At 43.0% G+C, this 27,409-nt stretch overlaps 1 protein-coding gene across 1 annotated transcript in view; it reads right to left on the bottom strand.

Annotated features, from left to right (window-relative positions):
- Positions 1-4,186: 4,186 nt before the first annotated feature.
- Positions 4,187-27,409, bottom strand: part of Cers3 (ceramide synthase 3) — a 64,599-nt gene continuing 41,376 nt past the window's right edge. Inside the window, exon 10 of the mRNA XM_027408299.2 lies at positions 4,187-4,560. Within this exon, the coding sequence (XP_027264100.1) occupies positions 4,411-4,560 (150 nt within the window). The 3' untranslated portion in view covers positions 4,187-4,410. The remainder of the gene's footprint in view (positions 4,561-27,409) is intronic.

The following is a 27,409-nucleotide window of genomic DNA, read 5'->3' on the forward strand; positions in this document are numbered from 1 at the left end:
AGCTATGCCCCAGACCTTCTAATTACTTAGGTTCTATAAGTAAAGTTCTGACATTTACTTCTTACAGTTAGTATACTTGGGGCAGAGTATATGAGTTTTCCTTCTTAGCCTCTGACACTCATATAAACAATTCCCCCTTAAACTCCTTGCATCTGAAATACACAGTGTGATTCCAAACTCCCCGGCTGAACGCTAAGGACCTATAAACGCAGTGTGTTTCTAATGTCTCTTATCAACTACATTCAGTGGGAGCAGAAGAGGTGTGTGTTTTGTCATGCAATCCCATGTGCTGATAGACAGTGAGCCTCAGGAACTATTATTAACCCATCAATGCAAACAGTATGCTTTTGGAGACCATCCTTTGGTGCAGCCTTAAATCTAAACTTTGCCATTTTCAAGCTAAGTGACATAGGTATCCTTTGAAAGACTCTTTGGAAATGAAGACAATATTTTCTGGTTACATTTTTTGGTACTGTAGCCCAATGTATAATCTCCACTATGTAGCTCAGGCTAGCCTCAAACTCATAATCTTCCTCCCACCTTTCTGAATTCTTTTTCATCCAAGGTGCCTCAAATTATATCATCCCATCTACCCCTGTAGCACACTTCAGAACACCAGTGTTACACATAAGGAATGGACTTATAGAGATTACCTGGTTGACTGAGGCACTATATCCAGTTTGTAGCCCAACTCCAGAGACTCTATTCTGAGCATTTCCTGTAGCTCCTGGAGGGCTTCCTTCACCCCAGCCACAAAACAATATGATTTATCATTTGGGTGAAACTGTATGGATCACATTATACACACAATGTAGAATGCATCAAAATTAAATGTACAGCGGCTTTAGCACATTAACTTTGGAAACAAGTTCCTGGCCATATTCATGTTCATGAGGCTGGCCTTGTCATGTTTTGACTTATTGACCACCTTGTATGCCTACTTGGTTGTCATGGCTGCCTGACCATGATTGTCCACTGTGTCCTGGTCCAACTCTAACTGCCTGCCTTCTGTTCCTGGAGGCTGACTCCACTGGGTTCAGACCTGCTCATGAGCATCTGGGTTACAAAACCAAGTGGTGTCTAGCCCTTGCTGATACCAGTATTCTTGGATAAGGAGCACCAAGCTGGGGCTTCTGAGATCTGGTTTATATCCTAGAGTACAACTATGAACACTTTTGATGCTTTTCCTTTTCCCCCACAACAGCAGATGTAAAGAAAGCTTAAGCACAAACCTCGGTGGTGATGCATGCCTGCTCCATGTCAATGCCTCACAGCCACTGTTGGCTCCATAGCACTTGGCTTCATGTCTGTTCCAGCATGTTCTACCAGGGGATGTGGCACAGAGAGTGGTGTCAATCATGGGGTCCCTTTGGTAAAATGTCACTGCTTTATAGAGAGAAAGTCCCTGGGAAAGACTGGTCACAGAAGCCAACACCTGCCAATGATCCCATGTAAGTAAGGAAGATGAGGGAGACCCATTTGGAAACAGCTTGGGGGATCTTTCTACCCATCGCAGTGGGAATAGGACATTTGAGGTACACCCAGCCTAAAGCCATATTGGTCAAAGACCTCATGGCTTTTGTGCCAAATCCCACAGCAATTGCTGGGCACTGAAGACAAAACTTGTGATTGTGTCCTGTGTCTGCCATCCCCCTGCTACATTCCTCTCTCTTCCTTAACAGGAGCTCAAGAGCCACCTGGTGGAAGGTTTTACTAGCAACTTGGGTGGAGGCTTTTAGCAATAGCGAACAAGCTTCTCTCTGATTGGATCTGAGGTCCACTCCACAGGAGGAGACAGCCTCCCCCCCCGCGCCCCCCCCACAAAAAAATCAATGCTTGAGGGTGTCTCTAGGGGGCAACTTACTACTATTCTTTTGCTAAATTGACATGGTATTAAACTGCCTTCCAAAAACTCTTGTTTTATACCCATAGACAAAGACTCAGATTGAATCAGAGAGAGCTCTCTCTGTAGTTCACCAACTGCAGTTAATGCAGTTAATGGCTGTTCCAGGTACTGAGAACAAGTGTCAGGTGTGTGTTCCGCTCTAAACAGAACACACTATTCCCTCTAAGGCTTAGAGAACTTGGAGGAAGGTGGTGGTAGTGGGGTCACAAGGAATGTAAAAGCTTGAAGACAGAAGAAAGGGACAGTGGAATGCCATCTCTGGTCTGGACTCAGCCACTGTGATCACCAACTCATGTCAGCAGCTGCCTTCTCTGGGCCTGTACAAGAGTCAGCAGAGGATGGGAGAAGGGCTCATAGGACCCTATCCCTCCTTGGTGAACTATTGGCTACTGATAATTTAGGAGAATCCCTCCTTGCTGAACTACCAGCTACTGAATTATGAAAAGGCAAAAGTCATTGTCTTTAGCTATGTATCTACTGGTGAGCCCAGCAGGCTCCATTGGATAGTTTCAAACCATGGACATAGAAACAGCCCTGATAAAACTCAGTGAGCCATGAAAACAAAATGAAGAGCCATGAATGAGGGATTTGTTGGGAGGAATGGTGTGTTTCTGTTTACACTATGCATATAGATCCTTAGTTCTCTCTCTCTCAGAGGCCATATGATGTGTGCCAAAACTACTCAGTCACCACGCACTGGGGGTTCGTTTTCATTTTATTGTAAGTCACTGTGGCTTAGAAGTTTACAAAGTCACCTTGAACAGTTTGCTATAGGAAAGGGGGGTTACCACAGGAGCCCCCAATACTGCTATAGAGTGCACCTCTACCTCTTTTGAAGTATATAGTGCTTTGAGCTGTTTGAGAGCTGAAATTAGCATATCAGTTTTACTTTCCACAGTCAAATGTAGAAAAAGAAATTTGAAGGTATATCTATCAACAAAGTTTCACTGTAAGCAAGAAAAGGTTCTGCAGTGAAAGAAACCCAAAATAAATCAAGGGAAAATGCTTTGTTAACTGGACACATTAAAACACACACACACACACATTGTAGTATGACCTTCCATCAAAGTAAGAATGATAAACCAACAGCTATGCCCTAAGGTGAGAAGAGACATTTTAGATACAAGATCACATTACAGATAGAACGCACACATGGTGGTGTGCTCAGAAAAATAAATATTAACTTGAGACTTGTTTTGCTGTTTTTCTTACAATTCTTTAACAAGACCTTTTTGGGGGGGAACAGAATTCTGAAGAGTTTGTTTGCTTGTTTTTGCTTAGCCTAAAGGTTTTAAAAACACATCACTTTTAAAATTAAAAACTGAAACTCTCAGACCATTTAGTGCGCACAGGACCCTTGCTACTCAAGGTGCCTGGCGGTCTGCTGGGTGCTCACTGTTCAGCAGTCAGAATGAGTTGGATACCAAGACTAGAGCACGGCTTCTACTTTCTGCTTCCAAGAATTCCTTCAGAGTTTGGCGCTATCATGCATGCCACCCCGGGGCTGGTTCCAGAGTGGTATGGCTCAGTGAACAACCTTACTTGGGTCCCCTCTCTCCAGAGGCCCCCCAAGCAACTCTCACAGCCCATGGCATCTCTTCAAGCTTGAGGAAGAGGCTCAGGGCCAACAGTACAGGGCAGCTTCCCATCAATGTTCCCTTCCCTTGGCTCCAGGACCCAGTAAGGTAGGCTCTGGAGTCATCTGAGAATTACTCCTAGGAGTAATACAGTTACCAATCCAAATGGAAACAGACATTGGTATCTCTGGGTAGCTTACACACTAAGAGCCATTTTTAAGATGGGGGTCTCCACACCAACTTCAGCCAGGGTAATCTCTTTTGTCAAGCTGGGGTCCTAAGGGCCACTGACACCTGCAGGAGACACGGAACCCCACTTCTAATATCTCCCTTTATCCTCACTCCAATCCTGTGAGGTAGTAGAATATATCATCAGGCAGAGGCACTGTGGAGAGAAAAGGCACTGTGGAGACAAGTGTCTAGACCCAAGGTGACCCATGAGCCTGGAAGCCTGTCCTCCCCTGTGGTTCTGCAACCATCTTCTTGCCACGTCAAACACACTTTTGGAAGAGGTGCTATTGTGGCCAAATACCTGGTAGAGTGGATTTCCTGGGCACTTGTCAAACCACCCTGAACAAGGGCGAGGTGGGAAGGTGAGAAAATTCAGACAAAATGAGTTCCTGAGAAAGTCAACCACTTCAAATTCTATAAGGAGGGAACACAGTAAGAACTAACACCTTCCTGGAGAAACCTTGGACCCACCCTGGCCAGCCTGAGTCTAGCTGTGGGGAAACCCATGGGTATTCCATTTTTGAACATTTATCACAAGGTGGGATGACTGAGTTGGAGGCCAGCTTGGGTAACATAGGAGACTCCAATCTAAAAAATAAAATAAAATAAAGGGCAAACTGGGGTCTCTATGTGTTGGGGAGCAAGCTACCCAATGTCCTGGCAGCACACTGTGCCATGGGAGTCCAGAGCTTCAAGCTAGCGGCTGTGCTGACCATTGGGAATGAGATCCTTGGTAGTCCCAAGGCCATTCTTCAGGTAATCTGTCCCTTTGTCTTTGGTGCCCTCCTCATTTTCTTCTTCCTCTTCCTCTTCTTCTTCATCATCACTTCTCACATCCTGGATGCTCTAGGCAAAGCAAAGAATGGGCTGTGAGTGACAGCATTCCAGGAGAAGAGTTTCATGAATGTGCATGCATACAGGTCTAGGTTCCAAAGCTGTCTCCTATTAAAGAATCCAATACGCACATGGCCGGCCTTTACAGAGGCACACCACAGCACAAGTCAGACACACATTTAAAAGACCAAAAAATCTGGGGCTGGAGAGCAGGCTAGGTAGTTAAGAATACTGTGGCTCTTGCAAAGTCCCAGATTCAAGTTCCAGAACCCACATGGTGGCTCACAGCCATCTGTAACTCCAGTTACAGGGGATCTGAAGCTATCCTCTGGCCTCCATGGGCACCTGACACACACACACACACACACACACACACACACACACACACACACACTACACATACATGCATGAAGGCCAAACATTCGTAACAAAATAAATCTAAAAAATATTTTAAAAATGAAAAATTGATTATGGCAATACAATTCTATATCCACATTCAAACTCAGAACTAAAACCCAACAGAAAGAGCTCAGGCTGGTGATGTGGCTCAGCAGTCTGAAGACCTGAGTTTGATGCCCAGGACCCACATTATAGAAGAAGAGAACTGACTCCAAGTTTTCCTGACTCACACATGCCCACCATGGTGCATACCCCTACATAAATGCAATTTTAAAATGTCCATTTTATTAATAATTTATGAATTTTTTCTTTAGAAAGCAAACATTAAACAAAAGCCTAGTCCTGGGTATGGGCTCTTTCCCTTTGAATTATTGGTTGGGGTGGGGGTGGGGTGCAGACCTGAACAGTGCAGACTATTGCCGTTGTTTTTAGTTGTCCACAGAACTAGTGAGTAAGAGCCTATTGCTGAAGACAGTATCCACTTCTGTCACAGGATTTGAAAAACTCAGGCTAGTACTGACCTGGAGGCTTCCTCCTGGAAGGCCAGCTTTCATAATGCCACAAGGTGCTAGGCAGGCTGCCAGGAGAGAGGGGTGGCTGCAGTCTTGCCTGCTGTGAACCCTCTGAACTATAGGAACAGTTTATCTGGCAAGGTGCTGGGTGCTCACTGGCACAATTGTGGCCTGAGTGTCTGGGGTCGGGGGAGCAACAACTATCTGATTGGATTTAAAGGTGCTCATCAGGAAGGAACTCATGCTTGCCACTGCAAACTTGGCAAAGGATGCATGGCCAGAGAGGGGAGAACCCACTACTATCATCTTGCCAAGTCTGATAGAGTAGCCAACTGTCTTCTAAATATTTATTCTTAAACCCAAACATTAGTCCAGCTCACACACCTTGTCAGAGAGGCTTCTTTTTGCAGTGGATGGAGGTCAACTCAGAAAACCACAAAATGATTCAAAGCATAGGAAACAGATGACTGTGGAATGCTCCTACCCAAGCAGGACCTCTATGTCACATCTCCTCTCTTCAGGGCTCAGAGACCATCATAGAAGATGGCATAGAAAACTGTAAGAGCCCCAGGAGAGAGTCAAGAGTCTTCTGGACATGGCAGGCATTGCACTCACAGGCTCTGAGTAGCTGTGGTTGTGGGCATATGACCTGCACATGATCTGCCTAGTCAATATTCCAACATGGATGGGCAGTGTGCTTCACAGGCACCATACTTAGTTGAGAAGCTATAAGCAGTAGGTGACTACCAAGGAAGAAAACGTCAGTTTTCCTCAGAGGCTGGATCCTTGATAATTTACCCAAGCTACAGTGGACAGCCCTATACCCATGTGTATATAAGCAATACTAATGGACTCAGTGGGCTTTGGATTGATGGATAGGTAGGTAGGTAGATAGAAGATAGATAGATGATATATATAGGTGATATATATAGATGATAGAATATATATATATATATATATATATATATATATATATTAGATGGATGGATGGATGGGTAGGAAGGTAGATACATAGATAGTCAGACACAGATAGACAGACAGACAGTCAGACAGACAGAGGATGTGAGTTTGGGAAGGTGATAAAGGGGAAGAGCCTGAAAGGAGTTGAAAGGGGGAATGGGGGGGTGGACTTGATTAAAAATATATTCATATATGAAAGAGAAATACAAAGATAAAAATGAAAGGAAACACAATGTTTTCTTCTAAGTAAAGATTAGTCATTGGGCATTTAGCTTTCAGGATATTTTTATTGCTGAGAATTAGAGTGCTTTCTCCTTTTGTAGTATAGAAAGTTTCTTCAGTGGCAATTCTTAATTGAGCTTGTGTCTCTTCTCCTAGCTTCTTACAGGAATCCTGCAAGGGAATCTAGAAGGACACTGCTCCTGGGGAACAGGGTAGAGCATCTATCAATCAGGCCTCGGTGTGAAAAATAAAATACTGTACACATTAGCAAAACAAAAGAACTCAGAAAGTCTAGTGCTGGATGTCACCTCAGGTCACCTCTTAGCCATCCCAGTGTCTTTCCTAAACTCAGCTTAGAAGAAAGAGAAAATCCACAGAAGGCAAACTGTCTCCCTCATGGTTTCCGAGATGTGCAGATCTGAAGGAACAGACTGAATTTTCCAGAAATACAAGGGTGCATGTAGTCAAAAGAATATATTCTGTTTTGTTCAGAACCTCACAGTTCCTGAAAACAGGATAGTAAGGACAAAACTGCCAAACACACACTGGTGTCAGTCTTCACTTACAGCCTTTTCATTCATGAAAGTTTGTGACTATGAAGGCACAAGCATCTGTCAGCTGTATTATGTCATACACACATTTCACACTTCAATGTACAAATCGGGTGGAAATGTCTTTCATTGTTTCTTTTTATGATAGCTCGTCATTGTGCAATTATTTGAAATTACATTTAGAGGTGGATTACATGGCCTTGGATTGAACTGCAGGCTAGTAAAGGCTTGTGTGTTTGGTAGAATTGAGAATCACTGATTCTTAACAATAAGTCAGAGGCCACACAAGAGTCCTGTGCATTTCCTGCAGATGAGACTCTGTTAGACTGACATGCATGTGTTTGTGTGCTATACAAGATGTAGCAATACAGATTGGGAAGTGTGATGTTCAAATAGTAATAATCTTTAATAGAACTAGCAGTACTGACACTTAAAGCGCTTTCCAAGGCGCAGGCTGGACTGAGCAGTTAATATGAGCAGTAAGATTCCCTGTCATGATCACTGGGCATAGGAACCAAACTATTTGCTCTAATAGAATTAATGCTGATGAGTGTACAGGGTTGGGGCAAGGAAGTGACTTTAACAAAGCCACCACACAGCTTGCAGCCAGACAGGGCATAATCACAGTGCTCTACAGTCCCCTGCTGGACGAAGCCTGGTGGTGTAAGTACTGGGAGAGAAAGTGAACCCAGGAGGCCTGTGGCCCAGCTCTGAGGGAGTCAGCCTTTCCTCCTTGCCAGAGTGCTAATTGTCTCCTCGCCCCTCCTCACACCCATTCTGACCTTGCCCTTGGTACCATCAGGGTTGGCCTTTAGACAAAATAAAATAAAATAGTGAAAATCAAATCATCCCTAAGAAATGATTTTTATTAGGTTAGACAACTACTGACACCTTCATTATATTTCAATTAAAATGAATGTTCATTAGGTATGGTGTAGCACGCCTTTAATGCTAGCACTCAGGAGGCAAAGGCTCCATGAATTCAAGGTCAGCCTGGTCTACAGAGCAAGTGCCAGGTCGGACAAGGCCACATAATGAGATGCTGTCTCAAAAAACAAACGGCAAACACTGAAAAAGATGTTCAAGGGTTGGGAGATGTCTCAGTGGTTAAAGCACTTGCTGAATAAGCCTCATGATCTGAGTTCAGATCCCCCAAACCTGCATAAAGCCAGTGACAGAAGCTAACTAGTCTGTTACCTCTGTGTTCCTATGGTAAAGTAGAAGGTGGTGACAGGAGAGCTTAAGATAAGGACCAAAGTCTGTATTCTAGGAAAGAAACCACAACTGCAAAGCTTCCCAGCAACTAAAATGCCTAATAGAAATACAAATCCAAATACTTTTTGTCTAGGGGGTTTCAGGAGTATACACATATGGTAAAGATCAGTGTTCTAGAACACTAACTGTGCTTTGAATATCAATGCTTGCCTTGCAATCTTGGAACCAGCCAACTCCATTTATTTTACCATGCTTCTCACTTGTTGCATTCCAACTCAAATATTAGGTTCTGTTTTGGGGCTACTAGAACTTTTTTCATTCAGACCATTGGCCTTGGAGCTTCTACAAATCACTAAAGGACCAAGCAGAGTGGAGGGTGGATCTGTGCTTCAGCAGCCACAGGGCCGTAGGGACTCTGCATGGGTCCTATGCTCACCAAGGCATACGGGCACATGTGCTCCTCATCTGCTAACCTCCACCCCAAGGTCTTGGCAATCCCTGCTTTCTGTTACTATTCTGATCATTTGAGATCACTTCTCGAATTAGCAAAAAAACATTCTACCATTCAGTTGACCTTTCTCCAAAAATGGTCTGGGTCCTCTAAAATAAACTATTGATACTCCACAATTGAAGATGGATGGATATCAATTTCTCCAGGTCTTTTAACAAGCTCCCTTTGTTCTCACAAAAGGCTCAGGAGAAATGTGAGGTGGGGACAGAGTTGCTGGCTTTGTCAACTGTCCTCTGCTGTCCTCATGTCACTAAACAGGACCAATCCCTGACAAATGGATTCACTGGGCATACCATGTAGGCAGAGAGGGCTTGCATTCAGAGGACAGACATGAAATCATAGTCACTATGAAGGAAACCCAAGGTCAGGGTTGGAGCATCCCACACAGTAGCAGAAAGAGAAAAGCCTAAATTTGATCTTCTGGTTTAAGGCTCATCCAAAACAACATTGTCCCTTACAGGGCATGTTCTAGAAGCAGGGACATAAAGATGAACATATTCAAAGACTAGCTCATCCTGAGACCAGAGGGTCAAGCTTCAGTCTTTGGCATGGGAATGTCCAATTTCCCTACAGCTGCTTATTAAAGAGACTGCCCTTTCCCAGTTGAGTGGTCTCATTAGCAGAATTATTCACCCAGGGTGTGCTCTGATGACAGTGGTAAGCACACCAGCTTTACGCCTGTCATGTCTGCCTTCTTAGGTGTATGTCTGTGGTAAGTCTGGGATCTGGATGCAACATCTCCAGTTTTGCTCTTTTCAAGGTTACTCAGATGCAGTGTTTGGATGGACATGGCCTCAAGAATGACCTGGTCAAAGCTCCTTATTTGAAGAAGGGGGGAAAACAGGCAGCTTTTGTGCTGCTCCATATATACAAGATGCTTTCTCTTCAGGTTCAGTGGCAGAGACAAAAGTTTCTTTTATTATACTGCCCCAACTCACTGATGTAAAGTAAGAGACTTTTATTTTCCTAAATTATGAACAAAATCTAATGAAGTTATAATCAAAATTTCATTTAGCTATAATTTAATTATTGAACTATTAAATTATAATCTGTTATTTGATTTATTGCTAATTCCTGAAGCAGTTCTTTCATTTTACTAAGACTTAGAGACTTTTGCCAGCGAGCTTCAAAGGTTAGTTTTAGGGCTTGACAGACTCTGAATGGTGTCTTCAGTTTCCAAAGATGGTAAAAAACTGGAGATTTCAGGCCCTTCCTGGTGACACAGCATGGGGATAGCACAGCCCAGAGCACACTAGAGTGCTTTTGCCTCTCTCTCTCTCTCTCTCTCTCTCTCTCTCTCTCTCTCTCTCTCTCTCTCTCTCTCTCTGTGTGTGTGTGTGTGTGTGTGTGTGTGTCTGTCTGTCTGTCTGTCTGTCTGTCTGTCTGTCTGTCTCTGTCTCTTTCTGTCTCTCCCTTCCTCACTCCCTTCTCTCTTCTCTCTCTCTCCCTTCCCCCTTCTTTCTTCCCAAACCAACCAAACAAAAGGCACGGGGTTTCTGTCACACCCTTTAGATTACCTAAAATATATGAAAATGCATGCCTCTGGTGGTCATCAGCTAGTGATGGGTATAGAATGACTTCACTAAATAAATACAATTTGCTCCGGAGATTAACTCTCAGAATTGCAGTCTTCTCTAAACGGCCATACTGTGCCTCCTGTGGGATCAGCTTTGGGTTCTATACTGAAAGCTTCTCATCCCTACCTGAGCAACAATATGCAGGACCATTTTGAACAAAAAGATCAAATCTCCTGGGACTTAGGGCAGGTGAGTATCTTGGCAAACAGGATGAAATGCAGAAGTTTTGTTTTAAAATTTAAATGGTGTGGTTTGTTTCAAATATTAGTATTCAAGATTTCAAAAAATCCATAGAATCCACATGTACTAATTGAGAATAAAAAACTCAATCCTGACAGGAAAGCAGAGGCCAGTTGAAGAAAGCACAGCACCATAGACTGACAAACCAACCACACAAGGTGATCGTCGGGGGAATGCAACCAACACAAGAATTTGAAGCCTCACTTAGTCAAACTGGCAATCATGGAAAAATCTGAAAAAAAAAAGTTGAAGAGAATAAAGGAAGGCGAAATCTCATATAGGGGTCTTTGAAACATCATTTGGCAGCATCCAGTAAATCTGCCTGGCAATTCCAGTTTAGATGTCCACAGCCACGCCCACCAGGAAGCACAGCAATATGAATAATGGGTAGACAGAAATGGACAGACACAGCGTTCTGTATATTAGATAACACCTGTGAAAAGTAGAAACACAGTGTAATGCCTGTATCCAAGCATAATCACAATACAAAAACACAGGTGGACACACTGGCCTCAAGAGTTCACACCTCTTCCCAGGAAGATGGGGGAGAGGAATAAAAGAGTTGGAACACAGTGGAATGACCTGACCTATCTTTGCTATTTTCTCTTCAATGATTTCAACACATCCATAGCAGGCATTCAGTTATTTATTCAGTGAGTGAGAAAGTGAAGAAATGAATCTATAACCCAGCAAAACTGAAGCCCCATTTAAATGTAGACAACTTAGAATTTGATATCCAGAACAGGGACCATTCTTCTGGGCTTCAAACTGAAATATTCAAGCTAGTCAGTCTCTCAGCTGTCCAACAACCTCATCAAGTTCTTGTGTTCTCATCTGGTCTTCCATAGTTCAGTAAATGGTACAAAACCTCACTCATCGGCACATAGCAAATCCCCCAAAGTCCTCTTATGGGAGACTTTGTTCTCCAGTCTGCTACACTCAGCTGGGTACTTTGATACAGGCCCTGCAATCATCAGCTTTCCAGGAATGGTCTCAGCTACTTCCAACCTGTATCAAATCTCTATGGCCTGGTTCCAGCTTCAGAAATGGCCTGTGGCCTTGGACTGAGTGGTACAGCAGTCAGCTGAATGTGTTTTGGTCCCTTGACACCTACTGATCTGCAGAGCTTGGCAGCTGGACTTGTGACAGACACTTCCTGATGGACAGTGTCACTTCTCCATCTCAGAGGAACAAGGCTGCTATAGTTGGCAAGATTTCTGAATAAGGAATCTCATGCCTGTCCATTATTTGAAGCTGGTCTATACCAGAAATTCCCAACCCAGGAGCCACAGAAGGGGTAGAAGTGATGCTGAGCCATTGGTCCCCTGGTCCCTAGTGCCTAGAGTTGCTGTGCTCATTGCTTCCTACTTTGGGTGAGTGTGTCCCACCTCAGTTTACCCCAGTGTGCCAGATACACGTTGATTTCAGGTACCATGGGTGAAGGTTGGGAGATACTGTCTTAGACTCTGCCTAAAAGGCTGAATGAAGCTGTTCTAGTAAGAAGGACTTTGGACCATTTTCTTCTAAGAGGAAATCTCCCTCATAAATGTACCAGATAGACTTGGAGACAAGAATCTGTGTGGCAAACAGCTGAGCTGGATCTTACACTCAATGCAGACAGCAAGGGGTATGCATGGCAGGGCAAGTGAGAGTGGCTATCACCAGTGTGATTGGCTCTGCATGAGACCCAACAAGTTTCGACCTGGTTAAGTAGGAGTGGAAGTGAACGGCGTTATAATATTTAGTACATTTTGATTCAAGAATGTATATATTTCATTAATTATACATGCTGCATCTATTAGTTAAGGCCTGATCTGTGTTTCACAAAAAATATCTGCAAGAAAACCAAACCAACCAAACTGGACAATGAGAAAACAACAACAAAACAACCCACACATTAATGCAACAGATAAAATGCTCACTTCCAACAAATGAGTCATCTCGGCCTGCAGGGCTTCCGCACTCTCAGGGCTTGACATCTGCAGCCACGGCTGCAATAAAATCATAACTGCTTTTGAAGCACTGTAACTAAACTCGGTGCTTGGGAATCTGTGGCTTTGCAGTAATGTCAGGAGCCCGGGAGGCTGGGAATGACTCATAGTATCCCACTGCTTTGTGAATGACTCCACGTCTCTATCCGCACTTGGCAGTGAAACAAAGAACACTATAATAAGCATTTTATGCTATTTTAAAAGCAAACGCTTAGCTTACACTGTATGAAGAAAAAAAAGAAACAGATTCAGTCAAAGAGCTCAATTTTCCAAACTACTAGCAAAATACCTCCCTTTTTGTTATATTAATTCTCATTATCCAAGTTGACAAGGTCACAGGAAAAAGAGACCGTTGCATTTTGCTTTTTCTACCTCTCCTTGCTGGCACTCCACTAAATTTAAATCGGTTCTTTCAATCCTGTCCACAAATGGACATTTTCTGTTGGTGATGTGGAATTTTCTAGACCAATGCCTCTCAAACTTGAATATGCACACAAATCAATTGTGGTTGCCAAAGCTCCATATATGCTCAGCCATGAGGCTGCTAGTGAGCCCTGGGGTGCTGTGTTCCTAACAGTCTTCAGGCAGTAACAAGGTTGATGGTCACAGATCCTACTTTGGCTAGCAAGACTGTGTGCTGAGTCACAAACCCTCTCTAGATTGTTTTTCTCTTTGAAATGAAAATGTGGAAGCCAAGAGTCACCTGAACCCTTTTGAGTTTCTATGACTTCAAATTATCTTGATTTCCTTAGTACCTACACTTCTTATTAACCATCCAGTCCACAAAAGCAATATAAAATTGTAAGTATGTTTCACTTTATATAATAAATGGTTCTAAAAATAATTCAATAAGCTTGTTATAGTGGCTCACACCTGTAATCCCAGAACTCAGTAAGCTGAGGCAGGAGGATCATAGTTTTTGCAGCCAGTCTGGGCCACATAGGGAGTTCAAGGGTAGCCTTGTCTATAGAGTGAATTCAAAGCTGGCTTGGGCTGCAGGGTGAGACTGTCTCAAAAAGAAACAACAAAAATTATCATGCTTAAAATGAACCACACTTTTCAGTGTCCAGGAAAACTCCTCTTTTACAGTTCTGCTTCTCTCTTAGGTGCTCAGGCTGTGGTTAGAGCTTTTTGTTGATATTGTTGTCAGTAGAAAACTCTGGAACAAGAAAGTGCTGCTTTTGTCCAAACATCCAGACTGGGAGCTGCTGAAGCTGAGTCACAGAGGTCTGATGTACCCATAGGTCTGATTTTAGGAAGGACACCTAGGAAATGGAAGGACATCCACGGGCAATTCTCTGTGATGGAGGAGACACCAGTATTCTTGCTATTCAATTTTGTGGATCCCATCTGGGATGTAAATTAGAGTCACTTCCATTGAAGGAGGAGACTGCCAGGCATCCCAGGGTTTGGGTCTTACCTCATATGTCTTGTTGATTTGATTGGCCTGGTTTGGGACTTGGCTGTAAGCATTCTTTTATCAGAGTCTAACAGTCCATCCTAGGGCACTGTGGTCTACATAGCCAGTTAATCTGAATTCTAGAGTCCTCATGGTATAAGCAGTATACCTTATTCTGTATTGTTCATATATATATATATATATATATATATATATAATATATATATTCAATATATGTATTGAATGCAACACATCAGGGCTGGGTATGTAGCTCAGTGGTAGATCACCTGTCTAGGATGCATGAAGCCCTGAGTTATGTTTTCAGTTCTTCAAGAAAAAAATGTAAGAGGGTTGACTGATTGACTGATTGATGGCAGAGCTGGTGAAATGATAATAACTTTTCCAAAAGCTGCCTTGAATTCCTTGAAAGAGCCTCACAGGTGGCTATTTGGGCCTCTGTCACAAATGTCATGCTTTCCTATTTTTTGAATATAAGGCTTAAATGATAACTTGATCAAGCAAAACAGAGCTTAGCCAGAAGAAGAAGCTTGTTAACTTCCAGGTGGCCAATACCACACAACTCACAAGCAGGCAATGTGGCTGGACTGTGAAACACAGGGGCCCTCAATTAATTTCTGGCTCAGTATACACTGACAGCACGAATACGTACATACATGGGCCACATTGGCAGCAGCCAGTAGTCTGCCTGGTTTTGTATTAGTTTAGATCTCAGGCTCTGTATAAAATGGAGAGGCCTCAGGCTGGGGACAGCTCCACAGCACACCTTAGGAGGCATGACAATCACCATTTGCCTGAAAAGCCAGGGTTGAAACTGGTGAAGGGTACCATGGTGGTCTCTGAGGGTGGTTCTATGCTGGTGAAACCTCACACATCTGGGACACTGTCAATACAGAAAATTGCTTTCAAGGCAGGGAGTAAGACATCTGTCATTAGCAGCAGTTCTAGCTCAGAAGTCAATTTACTTGAGGCCTTCTGGAACTGAAGAACAATGGTGATACTCTCATTCCAGCAGCCTCCTCCTACCTACCCCAACTCTCTTAAAACAAATGCAGAAGCACCATGGCCATTTTCTGGAATCAGAGAACATGGCTGAGAAGAAGAAAATTACTTCACCAATCTGCCAATCCCCAGAGGCTCCCACAGCCCTCAATGGGGAGAGGGAACTAGAAAGACCTGGACACAAGCAGAATGGAAGTGCAGGCCAGGGGAAGCAGTAGGAGAGTCATCCCCACAGAGAAAGGGAGGCTGTGAATTCCAGGCTGCAGCTCCACAGGATACCGCAAACTACAAGGATATAGATGCATGCATGGAGCTTAAGTGGAGAACTGGGTACATGTAATATAGTATCAAAATTAATTTGCCTCTTACTATTTTCTTACATTCTAATTTATTTTTTAATTTAATGTGTATGTATTGGGGTATACGCATATATGTATGTTTGTTCATGTGAGTATAGCCACATATTATGTGTGCCAGATGCAAATATGCATGTTTGCATGTGTATGTGGAGACCTGAAGCTGGTATGGGGTGTCTTCCCCTTCCCCTTTCCATTTGATTATTGATATAGGACCTCAAAATTGAGCCCAGAGCTTGTGGATTGTCTAGCCTGGCTAGCCAGTTTGTAATGGGGCCCCTTGCTGGCCAAAGGGCTTTATGTACTGAACCATTTTCTCCTTCTTGTTACTTTTAAACATCGCTATAATGAAATGTATGTGTAGCCTGTAATCTATGTTTATTGGTCATACTGCCCTAGAGGGAAAAAATCAGGAACAAAGAAGGAGCCACCCAACCATTAGACTTCACTGGAAGCAGACATGCAGCCTTTGGGAGTATACAGCCAATTGTTAATTTCAGACACAGCACTATGACTTCTGCCTCTGGCTGTGGCAGGAGAACAGTGATTGACTGCCTCACCAGTTTAAACAACTAGAAAAGCTAGACGGGCATATCAAACAATGGTTTTTAGATTCAGTCCACAAAAGCAGCTCAGACTGAGTCTTGGGAAAGGGAATGAAGGAGAGTTCTACAGTTTTTTGCCTTCTTAGGCACAGTTTCTAAGGTGAAGCACAGCAAAGGGCCCACAGCTCAGAGGTATGCTGATACATATTATTAAAAGATCTCTTACATTCAAAGAGACTGGAACTTTTGCTGGACCCATGGCTGGGTTAATAATATACCTTGAGGTCACATAAGACTTAAGACTGACATCCCACTGTGTCCTCAGCCTGTTTGTTTAACCTCCCTTTAAGAGAACAATGTAAGAAGCAGCCTTATGTGGCTTGGATTTCCCACATAATCAACTTTTACAACCTCAGCTAATGTATAGCTGTAATATTATAATATTACATAATACATACTCTCCCATGACCCTGGCTCAGTGTGTGTAAGTGTTTTGCCTGCTTGTATGTCTGTGCACCATGTGCATGTGCCTGATGCAGGATGAGATCAGAGGGCATCAGATCCTCTGGAACTTCAGTAATTTAGAGTGGTGAGCTGCCTGCCATGTGGATGCTGAGAATCGTAGTACATGTGTGTTCGTATGTGTGCAGTGTATGTGTATTTGTATGTGTGTAGTACATGTGTGTTTGTATGCATGTGGTGAATGTGTGTTTGTATGTGTAGTGCATGAGTGCTGCTGGAAACAGCAGATAGGCAGAAAGCAGTCTTATAAAATGAGTATCTACCATAAATACTGGAAGCAGCATTTGAATGTAGTTTGATAGTGTTAGTTAACGGGTCAGTTGGAGTCAGTGACTTCATCCCTTGTAAAACTGCTAATTTTTTGGGTAAAGTATCCCATTCCTTTCCTATGCAAAGTGCTTCCTGGGCTGCTCAAAAAAAAAAAAAAAAAACAGGGATCACTCTTTGTTAGTAACAGACACACACACATACACATGCACGCACACATAGTTCTCAAGACTCTCAAGAATTCAAGTAGTTACAAACTCACTCATATAACAGATGACAGAAGACACAGGGAAAACACAGCAGAGAATCAAATTGGGCCTGCTCTTAGTTAAATGACATCAAGGGGAAGTGCTTGGATTTCTGTCCTTAATGCAACACTGACACATTGCTGATGACCTGCATTTATTATTAATGCATTCAAACCTACTGCACAGAGGGCCAATGAATTGACGAAACCAAGTTGGAGTTCACTAAAGGCTAGGAAGCAGAATTTTGTAAGGTGAATAGTGGGGAGATGGGAGCAGCCTGTGGGGAGAGCATGCTGTCCAGAGTGCAGTGAGGTCTCTTTGGTCCTGTCTGTGCAGATGGTGAGGAACTCCCTGAGGCCAGGAAGGCCTGGGCAGGTGGGACCTTGTAAAGCAATCTTTGGAGCTGTGGAGGGCTACAGTGAGAAATCCTGGGACATGGGCATCTAGGGAATATCAAGTACTCTACCTAACAGCCACCGACCAAAGGCTTCCAGACTCAGCATCTGTCTTGAAAAGATCACAGCTATTGTTAGCAATCTAGCTGCTCCATTTAAAGGAATATATATATATATATATCAGGATCTAGCATCCAACAATTAAAAATTCAAAATGGCTAGTCTTGAATTTTAAAAAAATCACAAAATTTGCAAGCTTGGAAATATCGTACATACACAGAGAGAAATTCAGTTAACACAAATAGACCCAAAAATATGGAATTTGAAGGATAGGGTGTTAAAATAGTTATTGTAAGATCTGGAAAGATGGCTCAGTATTAATAGCATTTTCTGTTCTTATAGAAGACCTGGGTTCAATTCTTAGCGCCCACATGGTGACTAACAACTGTGTATAATTCTCGTTTCAGTGGATCTGATGCCCCCTGACCTCCTCCTGTCCAGGCACATGGAGCACAAACATACATGCAGTCAAAATAGTCAAACATATAAAATGAAAATAAGTCGTGTGTGTGTGTGTGTGTGTGTGTGTGTGTGTGTGTGTGTGTGTTCTATTCAAGGAGGCAGAGGAAAACCAAACCAATGAGAGAAATATAGGGAATATTATTTTAAAGGCCAAATGAAATTTTTAGGGATAAAAACAAATATCCAATATAAAAGATTATATTAGATAAGATTAATCACAGGCTAAATGCAGCAAAAGAAAGGACCAAAAGTACTGAAAACACAGCCATAGAAATTATTGGCAATGAAGCACAGAGAGAGGACAACCCCAAATGAACAAAGTAAGGAGGAGGAGGGAGAGGAGGAAGGATGGCAGAAAAATTTGAGGGCTAGGATAGAGCTGGTGGAGCACCTGCCCAGAAACACAAGGCTCAGGGTTGGTCCTCAGCACTGCAATGATGATATGTTTGCAACCTGAATTTGATTTAAAAAATGAATGCATGGACTTAAGAAGCTTAAAAAAAAACCAAAGCTAGAGGGAGATGATAAATTATTTAAAATAATAGTGATGAAGTCCTGTGGACTTCTTACAGACAACATCCTAATCAGAAAACTATAGAGAAACCTCTTTGAAGAAAGAGATAATGGGGAGGGGGAGAAAAGATCTTAACACTCTAAATAACACTCTAAATTCATCAGAGAAAATATTTTAAACAAAGGAAGAAAGTAAGTAATTTCACATAAATAGAAGCTGCGAGAATCAATGACCAGAAGGCCTGTACTTAAAACAAATGGGTACTTTCATGAGCACAAAAGGCCAGAAGAAAGCCCTCTGATTCTTGGGGTCCCTCATGGCAGGAAGAAATGAAATTTTCTTGGGACTGGAGTCCAGTTGCAGCACGGAGGGCACTGCCCAGAAGCCCTTTGGGAGCAACGATCTATTATATCCCCCGAAGGATGTTCATGGCTGTGCGTTATCCTGAGCTGCAAAAATCCATCTTGTCCAGAGCTATGCCCACTGCAGAAGGCAGCACACACTCAGTGGCATTCTAATGATGGGTGTGCTGCTTAGGAGACACCTCCAAGTGAATACTTAACCATAGAGCTTGCTATAGAGTTGACTGAGGCCTTTGTTGCAACTTCTCCCCTGCCCAGTGCTCTTTGCTATCTCACAGATGTGGTAGTAGAGAGCACCCCAAATGCTCTTACACACACACACACACACACACACACACACACACACACACACACGCGCGCGCGCGCATGCCCTCAACTGGCATAAGGAAGAAAACTTTCTCCAGCCTCCTGAACAGTTACATAGAGCCTTATGCTCCCCTCACCCTTGTCTTCCTCTGAACAGACAGGGGGGTCTGGGGCCTTCATCTCATCTCATACTCATATAAGTGGGAAAGTATGTTTCTTTATTTCAGGTGTAGTAGAGGTGACCATGCAAGCATTACTGGAGAGTATTAGTTCTGACATTAGTCCATGTATCTGCTGAAGCTGGGACCTGGTGGAGGATGGGTCAGACACAGCTATAACAGAGGACAGCCAATCCCATGCCTCTGAATAGCATAACCATGTTTGCAGGTTCACATCAGCCCAGTCGTGCACACTGCCTGTTTGGAACAACAAGTCCATGGGCTGTGGGGGTCACAGGAAGAGCATGTGCCTGGAGCTGCTCTGCCTGGGATTTCCTGATCCCTTGTGTGGTGAGAAACACCACTGCAAGAACACAGCACCCGAGAACAGAGCATGGCGTACCACAGATGGCATACCTGCTGCTCCCACAACAGAACGCAGGATCAAGCCTTAGGCCTCATAAATCACTCAGGCACCAGAGTCCACGAGATAAAGCAAAGCAAGCTCTTTTCAACTGTTTCTTTTACTTTCTCCACATTCTCATGAATAACATTTCCTTTGTGTTATTCGAAGCTCTCGCTGAGATTTACTCAGTGGGGCAGAGGAGGTGGTCACAGGATGTGGCCACAGAAAACAGTGGGAGAGTAGCAGGGACAGCATTGACCAGCATGCAGTCTCCCTCACACCTGCTTTTACCAATCTCTTTGGCCCAGGAGTCCCTTAATAAAACATTCACATCCTGGTGTGGATGTGTAGATTTATTAACAAGCCATGAATTATGTCTGGCCTCTTGTCTAAAGCTCGGATTCTACAGAAGACATCTGTATGGAGACTGAATCTCTCTCTGTCTCTGTCTCTTTGTCTGTCTGTGAGTGGAGGGGGTGAGGTGTGTGTGTGTGTATAAGAGTTAGAGAGAGAGAGAGAGAGAGAGAGAGAGAGAGAGAGAGAGAGAGAGAGAGAGAGAGAGAGAGAGAGAGAATTTCTCTAAGAATCCCCTTTCAGAAGTATTTGGAAATTCATTCCATTTTTTTTTTTTTTGTGAAACGATTTTTAAATTATAGGTAAAAGCAATGTTAGAGAATCTCTGATTGCTTTTTGCCTAGATCTTCCCCGCCCTCACTGTCCTTTCCTGCTGGAGCAAGACATGGTCCATAGTCTGGGGACCATGAGAAACACTGTTTGGGAGACAGGAGGGGGAACCTGCAACATGAACAGTACAGCCACCAATAGTTTGTTTGTTTGTTTTGATAGCTTTCTTCCTGGCAACAGCTAGACGACTTCCTACTGGACAAATGATTTCACTAGTCTAGTACCTCTAAAGAACTGACAACACTGGACTGATTAGATGGCTCATCAGGTAAAGGCACCTGCCATCAAACTTGAGGACCTGAGTTCAATCCCTGGAGTCCAGGTGGTAGAAGGAGAGAACAGACTCTTAAATTTTGTCCTCTGACCTCCACAAGTATGCAAATGCACACATGAAATAAATAGATTTTAAAAAAAAAAGATCTGACAACACTGGCATTTTGAAAACCAATGTCAGAAATAACAAGGGGAAGACTGTATGTACAATGGAGCCAATACGCAATAAAGCAAGCCCAGCAAATCACCCATGTGGCTTGCTAATCTGCAGGCAATTTGGGGATGGAGGGCTTGTAGATTCTACATGGACACCCAGAAGCTGAAGGCTCTTTGGGAGCCTGTCCTCAGCCAGCTCTGGCATCCAGATGCTTTCCATACTGCCTTCCCAAGAAGCAGAATGGACTGAGAAGGTAACCAGCTGTTCTACTACCCCTGTCCCCAAAGCCTCTGGTTTTCTTTAAATATAGTCTTTTCTCCATCAGTGGTTGGCTTGCTTGGAATTAAGAGCTTCAGAGACATGTGGGTTTTGTCAGAAACAGAGACAGGCTGCCCTACCTGCATGTGGACACTGCATCATTGTCCCAACAGAAAGAGAAATCTCAGAAACAGGCAAGGGGGAGTGGTCCAGCTAATTTAGACACCAAACTGCAAAAGTATATTGAAGAAGTCAGTCTGAGAGAGTGCTGGAATAGTGTTATCCTGGGGTAGACAAAAGGTACCTCACTGATCCGCAGGTCACCATGTCAGTTCTAGTCCCAATGTGCTTGAACATGGTTTCTCTGTTTCTTTGTTATCAGATAAGCCCTTCCCATTAACCCTGCTTCCATCTCAAATAGAGATGTGTGGTTGGGTCTTCCTCTGAAACTTATCTCAATGCTCAGTGTGTGTGTGTGTGTGTGTGTGTGTGTGTTTGTGTGTGTGTGTGTCTACTACAGGCCAAGGGCAAAGTAACAGAAATGCCAGAGGCTAAGAGTGCTGGGAAGAGGCAGGTTCCTCCATGGGCACTGCCCCTCATGCATCGTATATTTCTTGCCTTTATTTTCATATGTCTAGGAAGATACTTGTGTCTCCGATTTTGATTTCTTTAAGCAACTCTACCCTTTAAGGCTTATACAACCACAGGTTCATGAATGGGTGGTCTGCCTTTCTGTAAATTTCTCAAGTGCCCTCCCTGGGGAGTTGGAGTTGGTTCATCAGTTATTTCGTAAAGCAATGATGACAAAGATAATTAAGCCAAAGAGCTGAGCCCATCTGGAGAGGCAGAAGAGTTCACTCTTGTAACCAGACTCCAGTTCCTCAGGCTTCGCAACGTCATTGTCACTACTGTGTGACCTAGGGTCACCACTTAACTTCTTCACCCCACCTTTCTCGTCACTACAACAGGAGGACCACAGTGGCTTTATTAAGTGACCCTGAGACTCAGAGACAGCGTGAGTCAACGTAGGTGAATGTGAGTGTGGTGCATTCATTATGGAGAGCCACGCCTTCAGAAGAGCCAGGTGTCAGAGTGGACCATATAAGGTCTCTTCCAGCTCTAAAGTCCTATGGGGGCTCAATTTTGTTGTGGAAATAAATATATAATCTAAAAGGATTTGTAAACTTGAAATTCTTTAAGCCAAGCAATTTAGCACAGATATTTATGAATTCACTGTTGTTTCTTGAACAGACTGTAGAAACTGCTGGTCTGCATGTATATTCCAGAACGTGGAAATATAAGCTGAGAGTGTGTTTTTGGCTATTACATTTCAATCATTAGTGTTTACTCTACTTTTATGAAGCTTTGTTCAACACAGGGCATTTGTGTATGTTACTAAACATACACAACATTTACTAAACATACATAAACATTTGTGTATGTTACTCCACTAAAACCTTGGAGACCTGGAGGCCTCTTGGAAGTTAGGGATTTTATATGTCTTCTGTAACATGATGACTCTGAGAGACCATGTCAGAGTATCATCTGGAATGTGAGTCATGAAAGTCACCTGGCAGAAGATAACTTAGGGAACTGTCATTGGAGCCTTGGTTGAAAGCCAAGAGTCCTGACATCTGACACCAGCTGTTGCACAGCCTGTGGAAGCCAATTGAGAGGTCTGATTGGGAGCCAGTTGTCCGGCAACCTGTTGTGCAGCCTTCTGTGAGTCAGTAGGAAGGACGTTGCTGAAGGAGCAGTGCCAGTGATGACAGCAGCAAGGCCATAGTGTGTTCTCGGTGTGTCCAACACGGTGTGAACAGATACTAGCTCACAAATGAGGAAACAGCGACAATGGATATGGGTAACAGGAGCATAGTCACTCACCCAGGAAATGGACTCTGGGAAGAAGCTGTGTTCTTAGCTACTTGATTACTTGAAACAGAAGGGATTTAGAATAAGACAATTAAAAAATCATTTCTTAGGCTTTTAATAAGTTTAAAAGTAAAGGATGTGTGCTGAATATTATTCTATTTTTTATTATTTTGTGTTTGGGGGTTGTACATTCATGCATGTGTAGGTAGGGGTGTGTGTGTGTGTGTGTGTGTGTGTGTGTGTGTGTGTGTGTGTGTGTGAGACTGCATGTGATCTCCAGAAAACAATCTTGGATGTTGTTACTCAGGAGCTGGCTACCTGTTTTGTGTGACTAGGTCCAGGTCAGCTAGCCAGGATGGCCAGTGACTCTTGAGGATCTTCCCATCGCCACTCCCTCAGTACTGATTACAGGTGTGTGTGGCTTTTAATGTGGATTGGGAGTTGAATCAGAGCTTTGCTCATGCACAGCAAGAACTCTGCCAAGTGAGTTGCTTCCTCAGCCCCCTTTTGCCTTTTAATCTCATATTTTGAGGACTTGATATTTTTATGTACTTGCTATTTTTGACTCCACACAAGTGTTTTCACTTACTTTTCCTTTACTAGTTTTCTACACTTAATTCAAATGAAGAATAAGACAAAAGGTAAAGTTTTACTCAGCTCCAGCTTTGACTTTGTCATGATATCACTGAGTAAATTCTATCCAGGTAGGCCTCAGTTTCCTCCTGCTAACTAACTTGTTACACTATCCATTGCCTAAGGGCATAACTACAAAGTGTCACTCTACGAATGTAACAGACAGACACTATTAGTTTCAGGAGGTTGGTCCAGGTTGCCAAGGGGATAGCATCTCCAACCTGGCTATGATGCCTGTGTTCTCTGGCTCCTCTTGAGTGTCTTGGCTATTCATCAGCACAAGATGTCACAACGACATGCTTGAGTTGAACAGGAGCTAAATGAGAGCTTAAGGATGAGCAAATTCTCTTAAGTCATGTTAAACAAAGTATGTCATGTTGCTTCCAATTTCCTCTAAAAGCACTTCTCATGTTTGCATGGAGAATGACAAGATGAATATGTCAGCCTGTCATGTTTCTTCATGTGATGTGTGTGGATTGGTAGCTCATCAGAACATTGCCCATCTTCTAAGAATCAAGTTTCAATGTCAAGTCTTACTCTCATGCTATGTATGGTCTATGTATATCAGAATCCATTGTTTTGTAACTTTATAACTATATTCTTTTTTATTCATGCATGTGTATATGTATGTTCACGTGTGTAAGGGTGCACGTGTATGGAGGTGCGTATGTGCATGTGTGGTAGGAGGTAGGTGGCAACCTTCGGCATTATCCTTAGGAATACCATCTACCTCCTTTGAGACCACATTCCACATTGACCTAAAGTGCATCAATTGGGCTAAACTCGCTTGTAAACAAACTAAAGGGACCTCCTCTCTCTACCTCTCAAGTACTGAGATTATAAGATGTGTCATTATGCCTGACTTCTTCATTTGGGTTTCAGGGTTGAATTCAGGTCCTCCTGTTTGCAAGGCAAGCACTTTACTGACTGATCATCTGCCCCCAGACCTGTAGTAATAGTCTTACTTTAAGATATTAAAGAGCAAAAGCAAATAGTGGTCATCCATCATTTGCTATGTACATTCAAGGACTCTGGTTATTGGAAAAGTGACCATTCCAAAGCATGCTAGTTTTAGCCTTCTTTTCAGGCTGCTAAATAAGTACAGAAGTCCAAAAATGAGTAAATAATTATTTTGTAACTTTCTACCTGTTGTGTATTCTTTCCTCTGAGTTTGAAACATTCCATCCTGCAGGGAAGCTCCTTAAAACAGGAAGGTACACAACTCAAAATAGCTTCAGGAAGTCCCTGAAACTGACCAGATTCACTAGCCCCCCACCCTACCAGAGTAAACAATAAAAGCTGAGTCTCAGACCCAGCTAAGTCAAACTGTGAAGAAGACTCTGAGGCCAGATCAGCTTGCCTACAAGAAGCAGAAACCAGCTGGATGCCTGGAAGAGGTTTAGAAAAACCAGGCACCTGGAAAGGACACCCCCCCAACCTGTTGAACTCCCTGCAGGCTGTGCAGTGTGCTCCAAGCTTAGCTTTTGTGAGCTGTCATCCAGCTGGAGTGGGCTTTGGTGATGCAGCTGTCTCTGAATCATTTCTGCTCCTGTAAGTAACCCCTCACCCATATGCCTGTAAGTCATCCCAATAAAACTCATTGCTTCACCAAATTGGACTTTGGTGGTATCCATACTTTGGTCTGTTGTGAGTTCCCTATCTAGGGTGAAGACATGTATGTTGCATCTCCCCGGGGAAAAAAGTTTTGTCACACAACAACACCTAAAATAGTGTGGTTTGTTTCTCCAAAATTACCTACCTCTGCATATTCAAAATTACTTTCTGAGAGCCTGCCATATGTAAAGGAGTTGAAGGGACAAATTCTTAATCTCCACTATAAGACTTAAAAGACATTTTTGGAGGTCTATAAACTCCTATAACTCCATTTTTAAAGTATTCAAGAATTAGTCAGCTTAGTAATAACTGAGGTTGCATGAAACACTAACTGCTTTTGGGGGAGTTGGCAGTCGGTTTCCTTGCTCCTTTAAGACTTTCATCTCTCCTCTCTCCCCTTGCAATGCAACACTGCCTTCAAATGCCATTCTTTAAAAGGAGGCTTTATGGCTTTGGAAGAATTCACTGGTTTCACAGCCAGTTTTGCCACTGCAGCAGAAAAGAGACAGCATGTGCAAGCCAGCTGAAGTCATATGTGTGGTAAAAATTAGGGCTGCAGGGCCATGCTGTTGTCAAACTGCATTTGGAATTATGTAGGCATGAGAAACCAGGGATTCTTGCTCACAGTCCACCAGGCTGCTGCATTTCTGATCCAGTCTGGCATGACCCATTAGGCATCAGAATTGTGAAAGTCACAGTGAAACCAAACAAGGGCTTCCATTGGCCTCCAAGTGTGACCCTCCCTGGCTTTTGCCAGACCTAGAATATTGTCACTCATCAGTTAAGGTCAGTTTCTTTACAAGGACAGGAGGTCCAGGAAGGGTGGACCAGATGGGACAACAGGTTTAGCTGAAGGTCCCCTTTTTATGCTAACTACTACAAGCACAGTTGTTTATCTGTCCAGCTTGAAAACTCATTTCTGTTCTTCAACTTTGCCTGTCATTCAGAGGTACCATTTTCATAGGAAAATGCTTAAAATTCCTATGAGCTAGACCACTGATCTAGAACATTCAATAAAGGTTAATTTCTTGGCACTCCAGCTTTAGGGGGAAAGTCAGTTTTCAGGCAGCCTGGAGTGGTGACTCAGCATGTGGGAGGTAGAGGCAGGAGGATTTCTATAAGTTTGGAGTCAACCTACTCTATATAGTGAGTTGCAGGCCAGCCAGAACTACATAGTGAAGACCCTATCCCCTGAATAAAAAGCCACAAAACCTCTCAGGGTTTGGTTTTAAAAATATTAATCCAGACGTGGATCAGATCTCTAGATCTAGAGGCTAAGAGTTGGCTGAGAACTCAGAAGCCAGTGACTGCAATGACCATCATCTGTTCACTCTTCAGGGGCCTTTCAGATAAATTTACTAAAGCAGAAAAATGAAAAAATCATATTTGATGAAAAATGAATTTATCCAATTAGAATGCAGCTACTTGTTGCATGTAACTCTTCATTGGTGAGATGAGGCTGTTGTATATAGGTGGTGGCACCTCAGAGGGGACAGCTCCAAATATCATCCTGAAAGATACTTAACGAAGTTCCTTTAGGCACAGAAAGACAGGTCCGACTTTCTTTACTTGCTTTCAACCTCCAGCTCAAATCCTATCCCTCCCTAGTCTTCCCTGATTATCATGGTCAATGACTTTTGCCTCCGTAACAAGCCCCTGGGACCACTGTGTAGCACACTCCATTTCATACACTGTAATCTTTGCTATGGAGTGGATTACTTTCCTAAGTCAGTGATTGTGCCTTGTGCATTTCTCAATGTTTCTGAAATTAAAGTCCAGACCAAATACAAAATAAATGTAAACTGCCAAAAATCCAAGAGAGATTAGGAATTTGTATTATAGTCACAAATTATATAACCGCATTTGGTCATTTCCAATCACATGTACCCTGCTATTCCTGTAAGATGACAATGTAGCAAGGAAGAACTCATTGTCAGCCAATGGGGGCAGCAGGTGTCCTGATATTTAAGCATAATATGTTACTTGCGTATGTGGGGTGATGCTGGTATGAGCAAACCTACTGTACTGCTGGGTGCATAAAATTACAACAGAGACAATTATGCATAATATATAAAACTTGATGATGATAAATGAATGTTACTTTTTAATGTATTTATTGTATAGCTTTCATCATTATCATATAGTGAATCCCTTTACATATTTATATAGAAG

This window comes from Cricetulus griseus, chromosome 3 (genome assembly GCF_003668045.3).
Source record: "Cricetulus griseus strain 17A/GY chromosome 3, alternate assembly CriGri-PICRH-1.0, whole genome shotgun sequence".
Classification (NCBI taxonomy): domain Eukaryota; kingdom Metazoa; phylum Chordata; class Mammalia; order Rodentia; family Cricetidae; genus Cricetulus; species Cricetulus griseus.